The 23448-nt window shown below is 44.5% G+C and overlaps 1 protein-coding gene and 1 long non-coding RNA gene across 4 annotated transcripts; both read right to left on the bottom strand.

Moving 5' to 3' along the window:
• Positions 1-21832, bottom strand: LOC118389428 (kelch-like ECH-associated protein 1B). The gene is given in 10 exon segments (XM_052527931.1): positions 1-2169; positions 3985-4161; positions 4438-4643; positions 6440-6686; positions 6689-6818; positions 7460-7756; positions 9286-9531; positions 11030-11131; positions 11591-12923; positions 21665-21832. Coding segments are annotated over 9 exon segments (1890 nt in total). The 5' UTR covers positions 11798-12923; positions 21665-21832; the 3' UTR covers positions 1-1891.
• Positions 2176-3977, bottom strand: LOC127932353 (uncharacterized). Of its 3 annotated transcripts, none has more exons than XR_008144930.1 (3): positions 3513-3977; positions 3225-3440; positions 2176-3080 (listed from the first exon to the last, which is right to left on the bottom strand). It is a non-coding gene; the product is annotated as an uncharacterized LOC127932353 (long non-coding RNA). The 3 variants fall into 3 exon arrangements; XR_008144931.1 differs by lacking the exon at positions 3513-3977 and having other exon boundaries at positions 2176-3152; positions 3225-3296; positions 3369-3494; XR_008144932.1 differs by lacking the exon at positions 3513-3977 and having other exon boundaries at positions 3225-3296; positions 3369-3494.
• Positions 21833-23448: the final 1616 nt, after the last annotated feature.

The following is a 23448-nucleotide window of genomic DNA, read 5'->3' as shown; positions in this document are numbered from 1 at the left end:
TTAAAATAAACATATTTTAATATACAATGTGTTTTGTACAGTGTTTGCTGAAAAATGTACAAAGCATTTCTTTAAATATTCTATTTCTTTAACTACTAAGAGGAAAAAAGTCCCTTTCAAAAGAGGCAACCTTTCTTTACAAATGTAGGCATTCAACAGGCATGCCTAAATACAATGCATGCTTCTCATTAGCAGGAAAACAATATCAGAGTCCAATTGTAATACAAAGTCGAAGTCAGTCAAAGCAAACAAGAAAAAAGGGACAAAATTAATAAATAAAAAACCTCAGGTCTTAAATTCTTCTGTACAAGACTCCATTGGAATATAATATCAATGTACAAAACATCACTTAAAAAACCTTTGTAGTTTAATTAAACCGCTGTTACAAATACATTTCTTTAAGTGTCCTGGACTAAATAGCACTCTATTCCCAATTTAGTTTTGGCAGGCTCCGGCCCACTGACATTCCTTCTCCATCGAGAAAGCAGCGGAATTCAATTCAGTACGAGTCATCAGGAAATATTTAGTGCACTACTCTTGATAAGGTCCATAGGGCTCTGGTCAAACGTAGTGCACGACATAGGGAATAGGGTGCCATTTGGGATGCAGCCCTTTTCTTCTCATCTTCCCATTTAGTGACATTATCAAATGTGACTTAATGCACAACAATGGTCACTTGACCCGTGGTTTGGGCAGATGTGTGTACGATTGTTAAAACCCAAAACAATCGCAGGGGGGAGATTGGAGATATATTTGTGTGTAATGTTTGAATATTAATTGACACTTATTTTGTCCTTGTGGGCTGTCCTTGTGAGTTCCCTACTCTAAACACTTTTCAGTTCATTCCCGTCCCACAAATTCTTTATGGTTGGTTTGCGACGCTACTGAGCCGATAGTATCTAGACTCAGTCTTGGGGCTCTCTAGGCCTACTTTGACCACTGTAGGTTAAGTCTCCAACCCTTGGCCAACATTCTTGCCACCAGAGAGTGTTCTGTATACTGATGGTGGTAATCATGCCAGCAGGCATAGTAATGGCACTTATATTAGGAAAACCCTAAAATTCCCCATTTGTCCACAGACTTTGCCAAACAGATGTAGGATCTTTAATTTGAGCCAGTTTGCTACAGTAGGAAAATAATCATTCAGCAACAGGAAATGTGAATTTTGTGGATTATAATTAAGGGACATTTTTGTGTAGGGTTGATACATTTTTCATTAGGTAAAATCAAATCTAACATTTTTAGTGGAAAATTCAAACTTTAGAAGCCTTTTTAAACCTTGAATACACTACAAGTTTGCATTTACTGCTGTTCAGGAAAATTCTCAGCAAAAGGTACTTTGTCTTACACTTTCTTGTTGTTTGAAGGTATGCAATTTTCTATATTTCTTCCCCTCCCCAAAATATTTGGTTTATCTGCACAGGCTGGTCTTGAAATAGAAAAAAAGTGACTACTAATTTAGTAGACAGAGGTTAGTTAGTAGCCTTTCAAATATATTGTACAGCCCTTTCTCCTCTTGGTGTAGACCAGGGAAACATTGGTCCAAGAGGGCGCTATAGTGCTACTGTGGTGGTATGGGATGGAGCACATAGAAGTAGATTTGAACAGATTAAACGATCTAGAACTCCTATTTCTATGACTTTGTCCATCTGCATTGTTATCACGGGAACAGTGAGTGAATCGACGTGCTAGATCATAAACTATATACAATTTATCATTAAACAACTTGTCACATATGACTGAAGTTGTGTGAAACCAACATGGCTAGGGAGGGCCTCTGCGATCTTGTGTTTTTCAGAAGACCTGTGTTTCTGTCTTCTATTCAAGGCTGGGGAGCTTTTCCATGGAAGACTGAAGAGGACTGAGCCAGGGATGGTGGAGAGCGTACGACTCAAGTCCCCTTGCTGAAGGCACCGTGTCTGGAGTTATGGTGCGATCCAGAGTCCCCTCCTGTCCCTGAACACCCCAAACTAACACCCTCACAACCGCCAGTGACCTCCGTCCTCTCATGCTTCAGACACTGGGCCAGGTCCTTTTGGCAGGGCTCCATGGTAACAGCCACGCCCACGCCACTGCGGCCCGACATCATGCGGGTCACCTCCGACCACGTGTCCGTCTCCGGGTCATAACACTCCACGCTGTCCAGGAAAGTGTTCCCATCATAACCTCCTGTAGAACGGAGGAGGAGAGGAGAAGCACTCTTTAGGACATAGGATGGGATTTATAACACTTTTTATAACAAGAGAATTGTATCTCAAATGTAAATAATAATACATGCATTTTATATGGTGCTTTTCATTACACGTTGAATCGCAAAGTTGCTTTTAAAAACAAAACAATTTAACAACAAAAATGTAGGAGGATCTGGTAGTTATTGGACGAAGGTCTTTCATCATGGGCAGTTCAGAAAGGTAGTATTATCGCCGGAGGAAGCATTGATGGAACAGCCAGGCAGGGAGGTAGAGACATCTGACAAGACAGGCCATGGAGCTCTTCATCAAGTACCTTGTTGTCTGTCGATGTTCACAGCTCCTCCTCTCTAGATCAGGCTGGTAGCACCCACCTGGGTTATGCTTCGGGGACTGTAAAAGTGCAAATAAGACCCCCACACCTCAGCAGTAGTCCTGAAAAGCGCCCTGCGAGGCGAGCCTCTGCATCACCTCACACCGCTTCCCTCTAGGAGCCGGAGCAGGAGGCCTAAAAGCTCCCTACGAGGCGAGCCTCTGCATCACCTCACACCGCTTCCCTCTAGGAGCCGGAGGCCTAAAAGCTCCCTACGAGGCGAGCCTCTGCATCACCTCACACCGCTTCCCTCTAGGAGCCGGAGGCCTAAAAGCTCCCTACGAGGCGAGCCTCTGCATCACCTCACACCGCTTCCCTCTAGGAGCCGGAGCAGGAGGCCTAAAAGCTCCCTACGAGGCGAGCCTCTGCATCACCTCACACCGCTTCCCTCTAGGAGCCGGAGCAGGAGGCCTAAAAGCTCCCTACGAGGCGAGCCTCTGCATCACCTCACACCGCTTCCCTCTAGGAGCCGGAGCAGGAGGCCTAAAAGCTCCCTACGAGGCGAGCCTCTGCATCACCTCACACCGCTTCCCCCTAGGAGCCGGAGCAGGAGGCCTAAAAGCTCCCTACGAGGCGAGCCTCTGCATCACCTCACACCGCTTCCCTCTAGGAGCCGGAGCAGGAGGCCTCAAAGCTCCCTACGAGGCGAGCCTCTGCATCACCTCACACCGCTTCCCTCTAGGAGCCGGAGCAGGAGGCCTAAAAGCTCCCTACGAGGCGAGCCTCTGCATCACCTCACACCGCTTCCCTCTAGGAGCCGGAGCAGGAGGCCTAAAAGCGCCCTGCGAGGCGAGCCTCTGCATCACCTCACACCGCTTCCCTCTAGGAGCCGGAGCAGGAGGCCTAAAAGCTCCCTACGAGGCGAGCCTCTGCATCACCTCACACCGCTTCCCTCTAGGAGCCGGAGCAGGAGGCCTAAAAGCGCCCTGCGAGGCGAGCCTCTGCATCACCTCACACCGCTTCCCTCTAGGAGACGGAGCAGGAGGCCTAAAAGCCGATGCTGTTGACCAGGTGTTGCTGCTGTATCATTCAAATGGAGCTAGCTGCCAATTATAAACTGACTTGCCAATAATCAGTCCTGCAATTCCGTGAGACACCACCAGATAGGTCTCTCGACAAATGAAAAAAAATATATAAAAAAATCAACTAAATAAATCAATAAATAAAAACAATAAGATATGCTTCTCTCTGTCACTTCGACACTAGAAAACTAAATGTGACCTAAACACTGTGGTACTAAATACTGCACATCATATGGGGGTTGATTCTGTCATAATGTATTAGAAAAAACAAAATGGGTATTTGGGGAGGACTCCGGGGTTTTGTTTATTGTGTTCAAAGAAAGAATTCTTGCACCGAAGCAAATAACTCATAATTACGCTAAAGCATTGTTGCAGTAGAACCTGCTTTTACAATACCCACCCAGTACATAGATCTTCCCATGGTGCGCGGTGACCCCCAGGGCGGAGCGCCGGTGCCTCATGGAGGCTGCAAAGCTCCAGGTGTCAGTCTCAACGTCGTAGCGCTCCACTGTGTTCAGCTGGTTGGTGCCGTCGTAGCCCCCCATCACGTAGATACGGTTCCCCAGCGCACACACACCTGATATGGGTCAAAGTTCATTATTAGAAGGGCCTTCTTGACACAGGTGGAACTTTAGGCCTACACGCAGGTTTCACTCTGAATCTCCACCCTTTACACAGGAAAATGCATTTAAAATCGATTTGAAAACATTGGATTTGTGAAAGCATGGCTGGAGAGTTTCCACCATATTCCTGTCCATGCCTTAAGGGGCGTGTAAGTACATGCGTCGAGAGAAGCATAGAGAATCAGACCGTAAATCCTGTCCAAAGTCAATGTGGTCCCTTTGTTCCTCACCTGCCCCAGAGCGCACAGTGTTCATGGCAGCCATGCTCTTCCACTCATCCCTTTCTGGGTTATAACACTCTGAGGAGGAGAGGCGGTGTGTGCCGTCGAACCCTCCCACCGCGTACAGCAGCCGGTTGATGACCGCCACGCCCACCCCGATACGCCGTGTCAACATGGGGGCCACCAGGTGCCACTGGTCCCTGTCTGGGTCATACCTGAGGATGGGAGAGACAGACACAGTCAGTCAAACACACTGACAAAACCTGCGGAGCAGGATAGAGGCACGCCCACAAAATCAACCAACTGGACTATATTTAGTGTGAGGTTGGAAAATCGTGACATCAAAGTAATTTCTTCCTGGTTTATTTTTAGGCACAAACAACAAATACTTTCCTTGAGATAAAAAATATATATACTGTATATAAACTCAGCAAAAAAAGAAGTCAGCAAACTTAACATGTTGAATCTTGGTACAAATATTCACACAACTGAGACATAAACTGAACAGGTTCCACAGACATGTGACTAATGTAATAATGTGTATGTGAACAAAGGGGGGAGGGGGTAACAGTCAGTATCTGGTTTGGCCACCAGCTGCATTAAATACTGCAGTGCATCTCCTCCACATGGACTGCACCAGATTTTCCAGTTCTTGCTGTGAGATTCCACCAAGGCACCTGTAAGTTCCCAAATATTTCTGGGGGGTGGCCCTAGTCCTCACCCTCCGATCCAACATGTCCCAGATGTGCTCAATGAGATTGAGATCCGGGCTCTTCGCTGGCCATGGCCAACAATGACATTCCTGTCTTGCAGGAAATCATGCACAGAATAAGCATTATGGCTGGTGACATTATCATGCTGAGGGTCATGTCAGGATGAGCCTGCAGGAAGGGTACCACTTGAGGGAGGAGGATGTCTTCCCTTAAACGCACAGAGTTGAGATTGCCTGCAATGACAACAAGCTCAGTCCGATGATGCTGTGACACACCGCCCCAGACCATGACGGACCCTCCACCTCCAAATCGATCCCGCTCCAGAGTACAGGTCTCGGTGTAACGCTCATTCCTTCGACGATCAACACGATTCCAACAATCACCCCTGGTGAGACAAAACTGCAACTTGTCAGTGAAGAGCACTTTTTGCCAGTCCTGTCTGGACCAGCGACGGTGGGTTTGTGCCCTTTGGTGACACTGTTGCCGGTAAAGTCTGGTGAGGACCTGCCTTACAACAGGCCTACAAATCCTCAGTCCTCTCTCAGCCTATTGTGGACAGTCTGAGCACTGATGGAGGGATTGTGTGTTCCTGGTGTAACTCGGGCAGTTGTTGTTGCCATCATGTACCTGTCCCGCAGGTGTGATATTCAGATGTACCGATCCTGTGCAGGTGTTGTTACACGTGGTCTACCACTGGGAGGATGATCAGCTGTCCGTCCTGTCTCCCCGTCTTAGGCGTCTCACAGTACGGACATTGCAATTTATTGCCTTGGCCACATCTGCAGTCCTCATGCCTCCTTGCAGCATGCCTAAGGCACATTCACGCAGATGAGCAGGAACCCTGGGCATCTTTCTTTTGGTGTTTTTCAGTCAGTAGAAAGGCCTCTTTAATGTCCTACGTTTTCATAACTGTGACCTTAATTGCCTACCGTCTGTGAGCTGTTAGTGTCTTTAACGACCGTTCCACATGTGCTTGTTCATTAATTGTTTATGGTTCATTGAACAAGAATGGGGAAACAGTGTTTAAACCTTTTACAATGAAGATCTGTGAAGTTATTTTGATTTTTTTTTTTACAAATTATCTTTGAAAGACAGGGTCCTGAAAAAGGGGTGTTTCTTTTTTTGCTGAGCTACTTCCTTGTATAACATCACTTTGCTCCGCACAGAAAATACCAAGTCCTATGGCGCAAAGTTCCAATCCTACATACCTAACCAATCATAACCCCAACCTAAGGACACAAAAACGCAACTCCCGCTCCCTTCATCAAACCACCCAATCAGATCTCAGTTCCACGAACCTCTCCACGCTGTTATGATGAATACATCCATGCGACCCTCCGACAGCATAGATCATCCCGTCAATCACCCCCACTCCTATCCTGTTCCTGGGTACACTCATGGGAGCACAAGGCAACCAGCAGTTGTTCATGGGATTATAACAATCCAACGTGTTGGAGTCCATATTCCCGTCAGGAGCGTTGTTCCTTCCTCCGACAGCGTAGAACAGCCCAGAGATGACCACGGCAGCCAGGCCACTCCGGGGACCTGAAGGTCAGCTAGCCTCAGCCAGGCCCCAGTACAGGGGTTGTAGGCTTCCAGATAGGACAGGGACTGACGGAAGTATCCCCCTGCCGTGTAGATGAGCTGGGGCACTTTGGGCGTGCGGCACGAGATCACCTAGGAGGACCACATAAATGTATCAATCAATTGATCCATCAGGAGATTACCTTGGAGACAAATGCATTGGAAATATATATTTATCCCCTTTTTTCCCTCCCAATGTCAATTGCGATCTTGTCTCATCGCTGCCCAACGGGCTCTGGAGAGGCGAAGGTCGATGACCCGCCAAACCACTCTCCTTAACACCCGCCCGCTTATCCCGGAAGTCAGCTTCACCAATGTGTTGGAGGAAACACTGTTCAACTTACGTCCGAAGTCAGCCTGCAGGAGCCCGGCCCGCCACAAGGAGAGAGCGATGAGCCAAGTAAAGCCCCCCACCCCGGCCAAACCCTCCCCTAACCTAGACGACGCTGGGCCAATTGTGCACCGCCCTACGGGACTCCCTGTCACGGCCGGTTGTGACACAGCCTGGGATTGAACCCGGGTCTGTAGTGACGCCTTAGACCGCTGCGCCACTCGGGAGGTCGGCTTTGTAGTTTTAAAAAAACTTGATTTAATCAGGGTTCTTGGCATCAGTATTGGACGTTAAGTGTTAGATACAGCAGCAAGGTCATTGATGCACATCAGAAACAATGGAGGGTTTAGAACTTTAACTGTAAACAGGTTTTATTACCCAAAATACCAACCAACCATCTCACCTTCGTGGGCTTGTGGAGGGTGAGGTCCTGGAAGATCTGAGCCAGGTAGTCTTTACACTGGTCGTCCCACTCCAGAGACTGCAGCTGGGCTTGGAGGAAGTGTGGGGTGAGGGAGTGGCACCGCACGGCCTGGAGCAGGGCCTGGACGTAGGGCCGCCGGTTCTCCCGGTCGTACCGGACCCACGCCACACAAGCCTGAAAGACCACCGACTCACAGCGCACGTTGAGTTCGTCGCGGCTGATGAGAGTGACCAGCTGGCATTGGGAGAGGTTGAAGAACTCCTCCTGGGTCGCCACCTAAAGGTGAGGAGGAGGAGAAGGAGGCTGTTCTAAGAAAGGCATCACTTGGTTGCCAGTCTAAAATGAAGTCATGGAGAATAACAAGGGGTTGTTGGATATGGTTCATGGGCAATTGTTAGGCTTTTAGAATTAAAAAGGGGAGTAACGCAGCATTTTGAAAACATTTTTATTCAATGGAGTACACTGAATCACACAGTACACCTTTGGTATTCATCTTATTATGACTCATGATCATTCTTTTGGTTGTGGGAGTGTGTGTGTGTGTGTGTGTGTGTGTGTGTGTGTATGTGTGTGAGTGAGAGAGACAATCAGTGATCTTTGCAGAATATATATGAGACATCTCTTCCTGTTAACCAGCTCTTCCATGGTTACAGTTTCAGTCTGACTCCCTGTGAAGTCATGCAGACTGACTGCCTCTACATTGAACATACAGGTAAACCCCCATGAGCCCGCCCACACAACGCGCTGATTCCACACGACTCACCCAACTCACGCACAAAACTAACCCAACACACACACACCTAACCCACTACCACACAATAGTAGGATTATTCATGTTGAGGGTTCAAGGGCCAAAGCAGAAAAGAAACGAAGATGGTGCAAAGTAACAGCTGAGACTATTTGTTCAGTGATGACACGCTGTGGTGCAGGTGGTGGTGCTCCACCCTCACAAAGCCTTGACGTTTCCCTTAACTAAACACAGTGAGTCAGTTGAGGAAACGGACTCTGGCTTTTCAAGTTACAGGAAGAGACTACAGATCTGAGAAAAGCCATTAATCTGTATAGCAGCTGAATGGCCTGACGGTGACGGCGACACTAACGATAAGGTTGACTGAATGACTCATCCATATCAAATGAAGATAAGGAGACACGCACAGTATCCGCTTGAATTATTTCAACTGATCGGAGTCAGGTGACGTGGTTATTTCCTGGGGAAACCCATAGGGGTCAAGGAGCAAAGTGTCATGGTGAAACACTTCGTACCATCAACAGTGAGCATGCTCTGGATACTGAACTTTTCCAACTCGGGAGGGGGGAAGAGACTATCATTCTCTCCGAAGTGTGTACTTGTTCACTCCCCTCATGAGTTTAAAAGGATTCTCTCTCGCTATGGTTTCGAGAATCGCAAAACCCAAAGAACGAGGTTAGGCAAAGCTGATCCTGAATCAGTTGTGAGGGGGCTAAAGCTAACTGTTTTAAAAGGATACTTCGGGATGTTGGCGATGAAGCTTGTTATTTACTTCCCCAGAGGCAGATTAACTCGTGGATACCATTTTATGTCTCTGTGTCCAGTATGAAGGATATTAGAGGTCATTTACATTTACATTTAAGTCATTTAGCAGACGCTCTTATCCAGAGCGACTTACAAATTGGTCATAACATGCTTGTTAGCTTTGGCTTGCGAAACTACCTCCAACTTCCTTCATACTAGATGCCGAGACATAAAAATAGTATCCATGAGGTCATCCGACCCCGGGGAAGTAGATATTTGCTCAAATCCAGAAGACAGTATCTACACCACATACCTGGCTGAAGTTCATGTAGATATATTCCCGAGCTTTCTGATGGAGCTCCGTGCAGCTGATCTGCTCGGCGAAGCTGGCTATGCCGATGGCGTTGCTAGGGTCCAGCTGCGTGACCAGGAAGTCGCAGCAGGCCTTGACCACGCTGTCGATCTGGTACATGACGGCGCCGTTCATGACGTGGATCACACACTTCTCCCCAACAGAGATGCTGGCCGTGTAGGCAAACTCTATCAGCCGGCCCATCACCTGAGAGAGAAGGAGGGATGTGGAGAGAGAGGAGGGATTTGCAGAGAGAGAAAGGAAGAGAAAAGATTGGAGATGGAGAGAAGAGATGGGACAGATGAAAAAGAGAGTGGAGGACAGGTGAGAGAGAGAATGAGACGAGAGTAGTTAGAACAGTTAGAAGAGACAGGAAGACAGAAAGGGTCAATTACATCATTATTATTTTTTTAATATATAGATTTTTTTACCCCTTTTTTCTCCCCAATTTTGTGGTATACAATTGTTTAGTAGCTACTATCTTGTCTCATCGCTACAACTCCCGTACGGGCTCGGGAGAGACGAAGGTTGAAAGTCATGTGTCCTCCGATACACAACCCAACCAAGCCGCACTGCTTCTTAACAGCGCGCATCCAACCCGGAAGCCAGCCGCACCAATGTGTCAGAGGAAACACTGTGCACCTGGCAACCTTGGTTAGCGCCCACTGCGCCCGGCCCACCACAGGAGTCGTTGGTGCGCGATGAGACAAGGATATCCCTACCGGCCAAACCCTCCCTAACCCGGACGACTCTAGGCCAATTGTGCGTCACCCCCACGGACCTCCCGGTCGCAGCTGGCTGCGACAGAGCCTGGGCGCGAACCCAGAGTCTGGTGGTACAGCGCCCTTAACCACTGCGCCACCCGGGAGGCCCTTCAATTACATCATTATTGTGGCATGAGGTTCCAGACTGACAATCTGCCTCAGTACTGAGGAACTACACAATCAAATAAAACCAATCGAATCAAATTGTATTTGTCACATGCGCTGAATACAACAGGTGTAGACTTCACCGTGAAATGCTTAGTTACGAGCCCTTTCCCAACAATGCAGAGTTAGACAAAGTAAGACAATTCGCAAATAAAAATAGTAACACAATAAATACTATCAAAGTTGTGGCACTGTGGCACAGTGCTGAGTTAGCCTATGACAGAGAGCAGTCAGAGAGCTGCTAGTTTATCAGTTCCCTCATTAGTCAACATGGCTAATCCTGCGCTCTCTGTAAGCTTGGTGTGTCTGCGTGTGTCTGCATGTCTAAAGGCAGCGGCATGATTACGATCTCTGGGAGATAACTCAGTGGGGCTGTACGCACCAGCTGGAACAAAGAAGCCAGCGATAAAAGCAGGTGTGTGTGTGTGCGAGCGCATATTTTTACCACTGAAATACAACTGTCTTTCTTATGGAGTCAGTCTTTGGTCCCTCGTAGGAAAACGTGGAGTGACTGCCTTTCTATCTTGAATGCAACGTGGATAATTACAACTGGGACTTCTAAAAGTCAGCTCTACCGACACACCTGGATGAAAGGCAGCCTTCCCACCCGCCTACTTATGCAGGTCTCCCTCATCTATCCAGTCTTCACTACTATTACTCACATGAAAATGCAGTTGGTTTCCATAGAATTGGTTAACACTTTACTTTAGACCAACAGCTAGAAAGGTTTATTACATGCCTGTGGCAAGTCTTATAAAATGTGTTGTAACACTCACCCGGGGGTGTATCCCCTCGATGGGCACCACCTCCATCCCACACTCCTTCAGGCCGTTGGTGAACATGGCTCTGAAGACCGGAGAGGACGATGCCAGCACCACCTGTAGACGTGAACTGTCAGCTTGATATCTCAAACATATCAACTGTATCAGTTTCCCCCTCTAGATTCAGATTACTCTCAGACAGTCCTATCAAAATTCTTGCTTGAGAAATTGCTCTTTGGTAGGAAGCTATTTTTGTTTATTTTTGACTATTTTAATTGAAAACAATCACAGTAAGTTCCTTAATTGTTACCCAGAAACGATTTGAGATAAATAAAAAAAAAACAGCTGCATTGGAGCTTTAAAGATCGGAGTGCCAAACATAATTTCCCCCCCGACATTTTTGGGGGGAGTTTCACAGACAGAAACACATCTGGAGATAGACAAAGCATGAGGACTAGAAGAGAAGGGCACAGACCCCGTATCGCCAAGGGGGCACGAGTAGTCCGAAGTCAGGAACGTTACCGATACACCCGACTCCATCCACAGCATAACCGTTATTGACACAATGCTACACACCTTGTGTGCCACGAAGTCCACGGCCTCCAGGTCGTTGTAGCACACACGAAGCGTCACGTCGCACAGCTGGCCGTCCAGCCGCAGCTCGTTCATGATGGCGAAGGCGGCCGCCGTGTGGCTCTCCAGCGTGTAGCTGAAGACGCGGTGGCCGTTGCGCGTCGACGGCGTCACCACCGCCTTGCACTCCGTCGGGCACTCATTAGACATCCTGACTGACGAAGGATCCTTCCTGGTGCTTCTGTTGAAGCTGTGACAACAACTAAGAACAGTGTTGGGAGTGACTGCTGCCGGACATCCTTGCTCACTGAGGGGCAAGGAGACACTAGGGAAATGTTGAAAACTGGAGGAGCTATTGGGGGATTGTAGAAGGCTACGACCCTTTTCCTAGGGTCTTTGTTGTTTTTTTGGTTGAATGTATGTCTGTGACTGTAGAGTTCAGAGAGTACTAAATCGGCTTTCTTAGAAAGGTCCGAAAGACGGTTTCTTATCCCTTACTTCTTATTCTTCAATTCCAGCCATTGTGTCTATATGAGTTTTTCGTACAGTCTTACTTATTCCACAAGCCCAGCCATAGTGCACAATCAGGTGCTATTGTAAAACTTTAAAAAATACTTATTCTACATGAACTGCCAGTCATGGTTATGTATGTTATAACCAGGCCAATCGTTATCCACCACGATTTATGACATCAGTGTTCTAGATTCTCTCCCACCTGCCCTTGAGTAAACTTCTCTTTCTCTTTTAATTAAAGGAACAGCAAGACGTATGGTCTTTTTGGCAGGAGGTATGTAGCGAGTCCGAAAAGACGCAGTAGGGAATTACTGTTATTCACGTCCGCTTGTTGATATGTTTTTCTCCTAAAGGGGAACTTCCTGAACAAAAGAGTCCGCAACAGTCAGAAAAACAGACAGATGTGTCTAGTACTCTGACATCTTCTCAAGTCCAACTACTTGCTTATTCCTTTTTCGCTCTGAGGCCCAACAAACAGACACTGATATACTACTGCATCTTCAATGGTCATAATTGTAAATCAGGACTTAGCTCATGGAGCTACACTTCTGCCAGGAGTTGGGTAGAAGAGGGACAAGGATAGGGTAGTAGAGGGGTGGAAACTCCTAAAACTCTGTAGAGGGAGAAAAAAAAGAGCAGGTGCCAAAAATGTCGTCAGCGTAAGCTAGCAGCCCTGAGGATTCAGGAATGAGGGGGGGGGAGAGCTCAGTTTAGTTTGGTTGATCAGTTGCTCCACTCTAGAAGCTTTCCCAGAAGTCGCCCCGTTCTGGAATCTCAAATTGCACTGTTGTATTTACTGGGAAGGTCTGGGTGCCGTTGGCAACTAGAAGAGAAGAGAAAAGACAGGACAGTTAGGTGTTAGGGTGGATAGGGTTCATCTAATAGTGATGGGGGAAAGAAAGAAATACATTTTCATATCGGGATATACATTTTGATGATATATCGTACTGACAATATTTAAATAATGTTTTTGCGCTACTTGGCTATACCTGCACCAAAATGTCAGTATCTTACCTTCATAGCTTGTTCACCATCTTCCTTTAATTTGTTTTTAGCACTGATTTCCATGTCTGATCAAAACAGATAGAACTTTCATTTTCGAGAGTGATTTAGTATGTTCTACGACAAGCGAATGACTCAGCTAAATAACATTACGAAGCCATCCAACCTCAATCACTCCAGTCAGAACAAAAGTGTCCTAGAACAGGAAGAGATACAACATAGATAGATATACCTTTAAGGTAATCAAAGAGTTTACAGTCACACTCATGGATCCTCTTGGGAGGAGTCACAGTTTCTCTTAGTCACTGTGACTAGAGTCAATGTGCTTTGAGACAACATCACAGCTCTAGGAGAGCTTGGGTGTCTCCACAGATTCCACACAAGGGAATGCAGAGTCTCTCTCTCCTCCCCCCCCCAGACCTGGGTTCAAATACCATTAGAAAACATTTCAAATATTGCATCTATGCTTGACTGAGCGTACCTGCTGCAATGGAACCAATAGAGATGTCTCAAAAGTGCAAACCCCACCCATCTGGCTCTTCAGGCAAACTAGAGCAAATGCTCAGCGTATTTGAAAGGTTTGTAAAAGAGTCTGAACCCAGCTCTGGCGGGGAGTGGGTAAGATAGCCCAACCACTGGTCGAGAGTCTGAGCCGAGTGACGTACTTTCCTACTGAGGAAGACGGAGCGAGTGACTTAAATTAGGGCAGAATTGAATTAGTCATCGTGACTGAGTGTTTTTTTTTCTTCCCTGGACTGTCCTGTGACCAATCTGGCTACAGCAGTGGAGAGTAGGAAAATAATCACACACACACACACACACACACACACACACACACACACACACACACACACACACACACACACACACACACACACACACACACACACACACACACAAATAAGTAAGCTACAGGCTATACAGGTGTTAAGCCTGTTCGTTCACAACTAGGCCAATACAAAAAAGTCACTATAGAGAGTCATAGTTACTCAGCAACAATTGTTATCGTGTTATTGCAGCTGCTCTGGCCTGAGTGGGTAACATAACTGCAATGTTACGTTTTGCACATAATGATTACCTGTACAAGCAGATAAGAGAACTGACTGGCTGAACTGAAGGGCTGGAGGACAAGTTCTGGCCTACATGCCTCCCAAATGGCACCCTATTCCCTATATAATGCACTACATTTGACCAGGGCTTATAGGACTCTAGTAGTAGTGCACTATGTAAACTCTTAGAAAAGAAGGTACCACCTAGAATATAAAAGGGTTCTTCGACTGTCCCCATAAGAGAACACTTTGAAGAACCCTTGTTGGTTCCATGTATAACCATGTTGGGTTCCATGTATTGCCCTCTGTGGAAAGGGTTCTACATGGAACCCAAAACAGTTATACTTGGAACCAAAAGTGTTCTACCTGGAACCAAAAACAGGTTGTTATCTTATGGGGACAGCCGAATTAACCTTTTGGAACCATTTTTTTCTAAAATTGTAGGGAACAGGGTGCCATTTGGGCGCAGCCTTAGTTGTATGGTCTGCCTACCTACAGCTCTATCTAGGTAATTCTACTACCCTCCCTCTATATCACATGAAATCCTGTACAACTCACTGAAGTGAAACCAAGATTAGACTAATATTATGTGGTTGGACCATTCTCTGTAATGAAGACAATGCTTACATTGGACACGGTCTGATATATTATTACAGTGTGTAGGGCTCACTAAAGTCAAGTTAGGTCGTTCCTACAATGCAGTGCCTTTTGGACCTTGTAACTTTAGAAAAAAGTTCAGAAAAAGGACTTTTGACTTTCAGATAAACATATTGGTCAAGCTCAGGCACTTAATTATTACTATTTTTTTTAACCGGTTAAGAGCATAATCCTAACAGGGTGGAACCTAACAGGGTGGAAATGTTGAGCCTAAATTAGCCATCGCACTGTGAGTGAGCAAGATTGAGCTTAAATTACTTCTACATCAAACATATTTTAACAGGGTGGACATTTATGAGTTGGACATAGACTAACATGAAACAATATACAAATAGATCCAACTGAGTGTTTATATTTATTTAGCTTTGCGCGGTTGTTCCCTCACCAAATAAATTAAGGGGTTGTTTTCTTAAATGGAGAATTACAACAAACTAACAGGGTGAAAAGGGATCAGGGATACACAGACAAATCTTTAATAAAATACAATAATCATGAAAAAAAACATTGTTGAGAGAATTTAACTAGGACTATAGAAAGATTATTTTATGGCATATATTTATTGTGGAAGTTGATGAATAACACCCAGAGATATGGCAAAACACCTACATCCACTAAGAAAACAGTTCCAAATGCATTCAAATTCAGTTTCAATATCCATATTTAAGGTAAAAGGACACCTGACCTTATATTTACATCCTTTTGGATTCCACATTTTACACTAAAGAAGAAGTGATACTTCCTGGGGTAAGAAAAGGCGCTGCATTGTAGGAATGTATAGTTACCCATTATAGCTTAACGATGAGATGTAGGAGTTCTAGCTGAACTAGGAAATATAGCTTAACGAGGAGATGTAGGACTTCTAGCTTAACGATGAGATGTAGGAGTTCTAGCTTAACTAGGAAATATAGCTTAACGAGGAGATGTAGGAGTTCTGGCTTAACTAGGAAATATAGCTTAACGAGGAGATGTAGGAGTTCTGGCTTAACAAGGAAATATAGCTTAACGAGGAGATGTAGGAGTTCTAGCTTAACAAGGAAATATAGCTTAACGAGGAGATTTAGGAGTTCTAGCTTAACGAGGAAATATAGCTTAACAAGAAGATGTAGGAGTTCTACCTAGATGTAGGCTACACAGCAGCAGTAGTAGGCCTAGTGGTAAGTAGACCTATATTGTGTGTCTGTTGTGTAAAATCTCATGGAAGGCCTATCCCTCACAGTTCCTTGAGAAAGAAATGTCACAGTTTAATAGTAGCCTGTTGCTCAACACTCCCTCTGACAACTCACATAGTGGACTCATCATGGAAGAACTCACCCCCTCAACTAGCGGTGTTTACTCAACGATGATATATACACCGAGTGCACAACACATTAAGAACACCTTAATATTGATTTGCCCTCAGAACAGCCGTAATTTGTCGAAGCATGGATTCTACAAAGGTGTCAAAAGTGTTCCACGGGATGCCGGCCCATGTTGACAAAACTGTGAGAAGCATTGGAGTCAAGTTGACCGGATGTCCTTTGGGTGGTGGACCATTCTTAATACACACGGGAAACTGTTGAGCGTGAAAAACCCAACAGGGTTGCAGTTCTTGACACAAACCTACTACCATACCCTGTTCAAAGGCACTTAAATATTGTGTCTTCTGCCCATTCACCCTTTGAATGTCACACATACACAATCCATGTCTCAATTGTCTCAAGGCTTAAAAATCCTTCTGGTCTTTAACCTTCATCTACACTGACTGAAGTGGATTTAACAAGCAGCATCAATACGGGATCATAGCTTTCACCTGGTCCATCTGTCATGGAAAGAGCAGGTGCTCTTGATGTTTTGTACACTCAGTGTGCATCTCGATGGAGTTGAGTTGCGACGAGTGTAGGTGGACTCTAGGCTACCTCCAACTACATCGAGTCACCATCAGTCGATACTTGTAAAAATGTAAATTCTTTAATTGTTTCCTTGTACCCGTTTGTTCTGTGTAGCTGCAAGCTTTTCTTGGTTTACTATTGAGTGAGTATATTTTATTTTTACAGGGACAGTGCAGTTATCAACGTTTCAGTAAAAGTGACGGTTTTAGCCAGCCGGCAAATTTTCAACCGCAGTCCCTGGGCAGGTTATTAAAAACAATTACAATATAGACAATCATTGAGCAGTGAGCACACGCAGAGCAACATAGGACAAACAAGACGTAGCATACAGACAGAGCAACATATGACAAGCAAGACGTAGCATACAGACAGAGCAACATATGACAAGCAAGACGTAGCATACAGACAGAGCAACATAGGACAAGCAAGACGTAGCATACAGACAGAGCAACATAGGACAAGCAAGACGTAGCATACAGACAGAGCAACATAGGACAAGCAAGACGTAGCATACAGACAGAGCAACATAGGACAAGCAAGACGTAGCATACAGACAGAGCAACATAGGACAAGCAAGACGTAGCATACAGACAGAGCAACATAGGACAAGCAAGACGTAGCAGACAGACAGAGCAACAGAACAAAAAGCAGCAAGGCAAAATTCATAAAAGCAACAAAGTGTTTCCACACCTCACAAGCTACAGACAACATGGAAAGCGGCAATACACATCTATTGATTATGATCACAAATCTGATTGACCTTTAGCCATGTATTCATACGTTTTGTGGAAGTGTGATAGGTGGTGCAGTTGTGTGTCTGATGGCAGTGTATTCCAGACATGGGAAGCTCTCACAGAGAAAGCGGATTTACTAAAGGTGCTTTTCCTTAAGTCACCTCTCATGGCAGACCTTGTGGATCTGCTGCCATATGTTTGGGGTTTCTGTTTAACAAGAATTGTAACGGCGTTCTTCGTTTGTGGAATGAGAGTCGGACTGAAATGCAGCGTAGTTGATACTCATGTTCTTTAATGAAGAGAATGACGATACATGAAATAACTAAACAAATACAAAAACAACAACCGGAACGTGAAACCTAATTACAGCCTATCTGGTGAACACTACACAGAGACAGGAACAATCACCCACGAAATACAAAGCAAAACCAGGCTACCTAAATATGGTTCCCAATCAGAGACAACGAGAATCACCTGACTCTGATTAAGAACCGCCTCAGGCAGCCAAGCTTATACAACACCCCTAATCAGCCGCGATCCCAAATACAAAAACCCCAATATGAAATACAACAACAATAAACCCATGTCACACCCTGGCCTGACCAAATATATAACGAAAACACAAAATACAATGACCAAGGCGTGACAAGAATAATGAGTGAGACTCAGATCTGTATTTTATTTATAAAAGTAGCATTTTACATGAACCCTGCCAAGGGAGCTATTTGTTAAATGATAAGGTGCAGCCCATCATGGCCGGACAGACTTTCAGTTTTGGAAGCGGACGTATAGAATGCAATTTTATCAAAATATGCATTCCAAATTCAACTGACAACTCTATAACAATCAGGACAAGCACAGGTACACAGTAAGCGTTAAAGAATGGATAAAAGTATCGTGTTGTGGTGCACGCTTGAAGTCGTAACTTCTTACTCCATCGAAAGACTGTCGATTACGGGGGTGCAATTTGACAGACGTCACATAAAATGCAGTTTTTAATAAAAAAACGACAGATTTCAGCACCCAAAGAAAAGCCTGCAGTTAAAAAGGACCCGTTCACGTGCTAGTTGGAACTAGGAAACTCCACAATTTCCGACTTGCTAACTGGTTGTAGTTATACACGTGCCGCGTTCAAGCAGTTAACAAGTTGGAAATGTCCGTTTCTTTGATCCGACTAGCACGAGAACGCAGCAATAGGTACAAGGGAACTCATTAAAGGGTTAGTTGACCCAAATGATAAAATGACAATGGTTTCCTTACCCTGTAAGCAGTCTATGGACAAGTTATGACAGCAATTCATGCTTCAGTTTAGTTTCCCTGGCACTGGTTCCACATTCCGCATTTTAGTATTTGTGGCACAAATCCCATTCACATCAGGGGAAAATATCTCAAATTGATTGTGAAGCTCAACAAAGTCACTTATAAATAAATGATTTGAACATTATGCGCAGAAAAAGCTAATATCAGTCCCATGAATTGTGGTGGTACCATAGAAATAGAATGAATAGAATGGGCGTCCCCATTCAAGTCATAAGTCGCTCTGGATAAGAGCGTCTGCTAAATGACTTAAATGTAATGTAAAATAATGGGTGGACTGGCAGCAGTGGCTGTCGGTGCCATTTATGATGAGGGAGGACAATTATTTTTTTAATGAGCATAGCCTTATTTCTATTACAGCATATTGGATGACTGTCATTCACATTCCATTCACCCAGCTCAATGTAACATTGATAGGTTCAGGTTACTACACGACTCAAAATGTCCCTATACCCATCATGAGGTTGCTACAGACTAGCCTATGAATGAAAGTTTACAATGTAGGGAGCACAAGTCGAGAGAAAAATTTGAGTAATCAAGGTTACAGACATTGACACATTCAATACCGCCTTGCACTCTCTTGCATGCATCTAGCTGATTTAGGGTGTAAACATTACTCCAACAGTTGCAAATTAGTTTCTATCATAACCACTACACACAGCTTACATCTTTGTCATCATATTAGCGAACATCATACTCATAAACAACATAGCTACTAGAACTAACGCATATTAATCGCTACAAATCATGCAGTACAGTCAGCAAGCAGTCTAGAAGTTACACCTGCCGGCTCCAGTGGCAATAAATTAATCAAACCAAAACTTTGACTTCGAAAAAAGTTCCAGTGTTGGATAGCCATAGCCTGCTAGCTAACATGGCATCCCTCTCTGTTTGAGCCGTGTGTTTGAGTAGGCTAAACTATCTAGCTGCATTCGCTAAATAAGTAAGTGAAAGTGGAGAAAATACAACAAAATATAGCTAGCTCTCGCTTGCTTATTCATTTTTAAAGAAATGAATTTGTTCAAAACTGTTCAACTATTGTCTTTCTCTTTCAGTCAACTACTCCCCACATTTTATGCACTGCAGTGTTGGCTAGCTGTAGCTTATGCTTCCAGTATCAGATTAATTATCTGATCCTTTCATTTGGTGGACAACATGTCAGTTCATGCTTCAAGAGCTCTGATCGGATGAGGTCCTCCAACCTGAAGTTGTTACTGTGTAAGTCTATGGAAGGGGGTGAGAACCACGAGTCTCCTAGGTTTTGTATTGAAGTCAATGTACCCAGAGGAGGACGGAAACTAGCTGTCCTTCGGTAACACCATGGCGCTACTCTACAGAGTGCTTTTGATGCTACTGTAGACCTTCATTGCAAAACGGTGTGTTTTAATCCATTTTCGTGAATATATTTAGTGTTATCTAAAAAGGTTACCTTTAATGTTTCGCTATTTTTTATTAAATTCACTCCACTGAGGAGCCTCCACTAAATGTCACATGTTGAGTGTACCCATGCTTAGGTTTAAGATAGGAAGGTTAAGACAATGGAGTCACAATAATGCAAAGGGTCTACCGCTCTGAATCAACCACGGGACCAGCTCAAGCATAGTAGTAGCTACGCTGCTTAGGCAGAACGCAAGCGGTCTGAAGCAGATCATAAGGTTGGTGAAAACTTGCAATTGAAGCTAATGCAAGACAACAACAAAAAACATCTAGCCAGCTAGTTAACGTGTAGGTTAAAGATTACAATGTTAAGACAACGGGGTTCTAATATCCCATATCTCTTTGCAATTCATGGGACCAGTTTATTAAATGATAAACTGCCCTCGTAGTCAATATACGTCTATAGGCGGTAGGCTACACACTTCTGGGCAGATCACCCTGGAACCCTGTATGGAAGATATCCATATTACTGGGATTTACACTACAGCTATCCCTCAACAGGCCTACAGTCCCCGGCCTAAAGTGGTCACTTTCTCCGCGCCAAATACGATAACGTTCCTTCGCAGAGAACGACTATAGGTTTCAATTTGATGAACGACATGAGAGATACGCACATGCAACAATGTAGACTACAAAATTGCTGGATAGTCTGGGGAAATCTGTATTGTTGCTTAATCGGAGTTACACTAGTAACTCTATCCCATAACTTTCTCGCGCTTCTTAAATAATTAATTTAGACAGACATTGCACATTTGGATAGATATTGACAAAAGACGAACGACAAACCGATCGACTACCGGTACCCTAACCTTTCCTAAACTATCTGAAACAATGCCCACCTGTATTAAGAACGAAGGGTTATTTCAAACAAGATTGATAGGGGACTGGCAATGCGCCTTCGCCAGTGACTCATCTTATCGTGGACTGTAACTGACTGTGATGAGGGAGCAAATTATGGAACTGCGTGTACCAAAACATGACCCAGAAGTCAAGAGTCCCTTATGTAAACGGACATAAAGAAAGTGCTTACCGCACAATTATATAGCACCATATGATTTTGCTACAGATTTCAGACAAAGGGATGGCGATTTCCCAACAAATAGGCTACAGTGATACGTTTAGCTTGCTTGGTGAGTCACACTTGTAACAGTTATAGCTAAACACATTGAAGTGTTGGCATGCACGGACGTTAATACTTCACTACTCGTTCACAACAAATATGACCATTAGGAAACCAGTCGATGTACTATTAGGCTATAGCAACAAAACACCACGGATATTAAAAGCAAACGCTGTGAAAAACATTGTCAGACAATCAAAATTAGCTTCGCTGTCAGTAACTGCCTGGCATTATTGGTGTCGACTCGATTCGTGGGAAAAAGGTTGCCGATTGGAATCGGAAATATCATTCATGAACATTAACATTCTCGCGACAAAATCACTATTATATATCTTCAAAATCAATCGTGATCTGCTTTCTTAATAGTAAAATAGACTCACATAGCTGAATAGTTCCATCGCTGTCTGTGCGCCACATAGGAACGGGGGAAAGCTGTAACTCACCATGACTAAGCATTGTACGAAACTGATTCTCGCTGCCAAAATAAGAGTGGGCCTCAATACGAGTCTGCTGGCCTCCATAGACAAGCATGAGCGGTGAACCGCGAGCGGAGGGAGGGGACTTTTACGGAAGAGGAGTTCTTAGAATAAAGGAAGCGGGACTAGTTCTGCATCGATCTAAACGCGCTTCTGACAATCAAATATTGACACAATTAGCCCAATTTTCTCAAAATATACATTAGAAAGCCATATTCGACGAAATTGTACAATCTGTTAAATAAACGTGTGTGCACTTTACAGAAATAAGGAATAAAGCTTTGAATGAAGTGCTGGCTATGCACTTTCCAATAAAGCTGAGTTACAAGTTCACACAGAAACAAAGCACAGGGAAAACGGAATGAATCATAACAATAAGCTACAGTGGATTGAATGAATGGAGCTATCTTTTACACTGACAATGCATATTTTTCTTTGAATGAATGACGTCATTCTGAAATAGACAGCTGTTCAGTTGAATAGGCCTATATGAAAATATACATTTTGTTACATTCAACAACCCCATAATAACATATGGCTCACCTGATATAGCTCACTTCATATTCCCATGGATTTGAACCTTTGGGTACATTTTCCATTCAATTTCATGATATCACGATATGATTATTGTACAACTGGACGCGTAATATATACTGCTTGTTCCAGGTGCGGAAGGTGCTGACACACCAATACATATTGTTCTCCCCTGGGCAGTGTTCTGCCTTGAGAAAATACGTAATTCCAGCAAGTACTGTAAATTCCAGAACAGAGCCACAAGGTGGCACTAAAAGCTTAGTTTGTTATGCTGGCCACACAATACACTTACCCCATTTCCTTGTCCCAAATATTTTATTCCTCGAATCCACAACCCCAGGACGTAGGTGCTCGCATTACACCATAATTTCCTAGTTGATCCTGCCTGGTGTTCTACAGAGTGAATTGGCGGTTGTTATTGTCTAATTGCATCGTAGCACATGCTCATACTACAGTTGCAGACAATTAAAGATCAGCTAGGGAAATCAGATTTCCAACATTTTGATGCCATATTTACAATTATATAAAATACACTACATTACCAAAGTATGTGAACACCGTGACACTTGCTTGTCAAAAATCTCATTCCAAAATCATTGGCATTAATATGGAGTTGGTCCCCCCTTTACTGCTATAACTGCCTTCGCCCTTCAGGGAAGGCTTTCCTCTAGATGTTGGAACGTTGCTGCGGGACTTGCTTCCATTCAGCAATAAGAGCATTAGGGAGGTCGAGTGATTAGGCCTGGCTTGCAGTCAGTGTTCTAATTCATCATTAAGGTGTTCGATTTGGATTGAGGTCAGGGCTCTGTAAAGGCCAGTCAAGTTCTTCCACACCGATCTCGACAAACCATTTCTGTATGGCCCTCTCTTTGCATAGGGGCATTGTCAGGCTGAAACAGGAAAGGGCCTTCCTCAAACTGTTGCCACAAAATTGGAAGCACAGAATAGTCTAGAATGTCTTTGTATGCTGTAGCGTTAACATTTCCCTTCACTGGAACTAAGGGGCCTAGCTTGAACTTTGAAAAACAGCCCCAGACCATTATTCTTCCTCCACCAAAATGTACAGTTGGCACTATGCAATCGGGCAGGTAGCGTTCTCCTGGCATCCACGAAACCCAGATTCATCTGTCGGACTCTGATGGTGAAGCGTGATT

Source organism: Oncorhynchus keta, chromosome 10 (assembly GCF_023373465.1).
Source record: "Oncorhynchus keta strain PuntledgeMale-10-30-2019 chromosome 10, Oket_V2, whole genome shotgun sequence".
NCBI classification, from domain to species: domain Eukaryota; kingdom Metazoa; phylum Chordata; class Actinopteri; order Salmoniformes; family Salmonidae; genus Oncorhynchus; species Oncorhynchus keta.
Note: the sequence above shows the minus strand (reverse complement) of the source record. Positions and strands in the feature narration are given on the sequence as shown.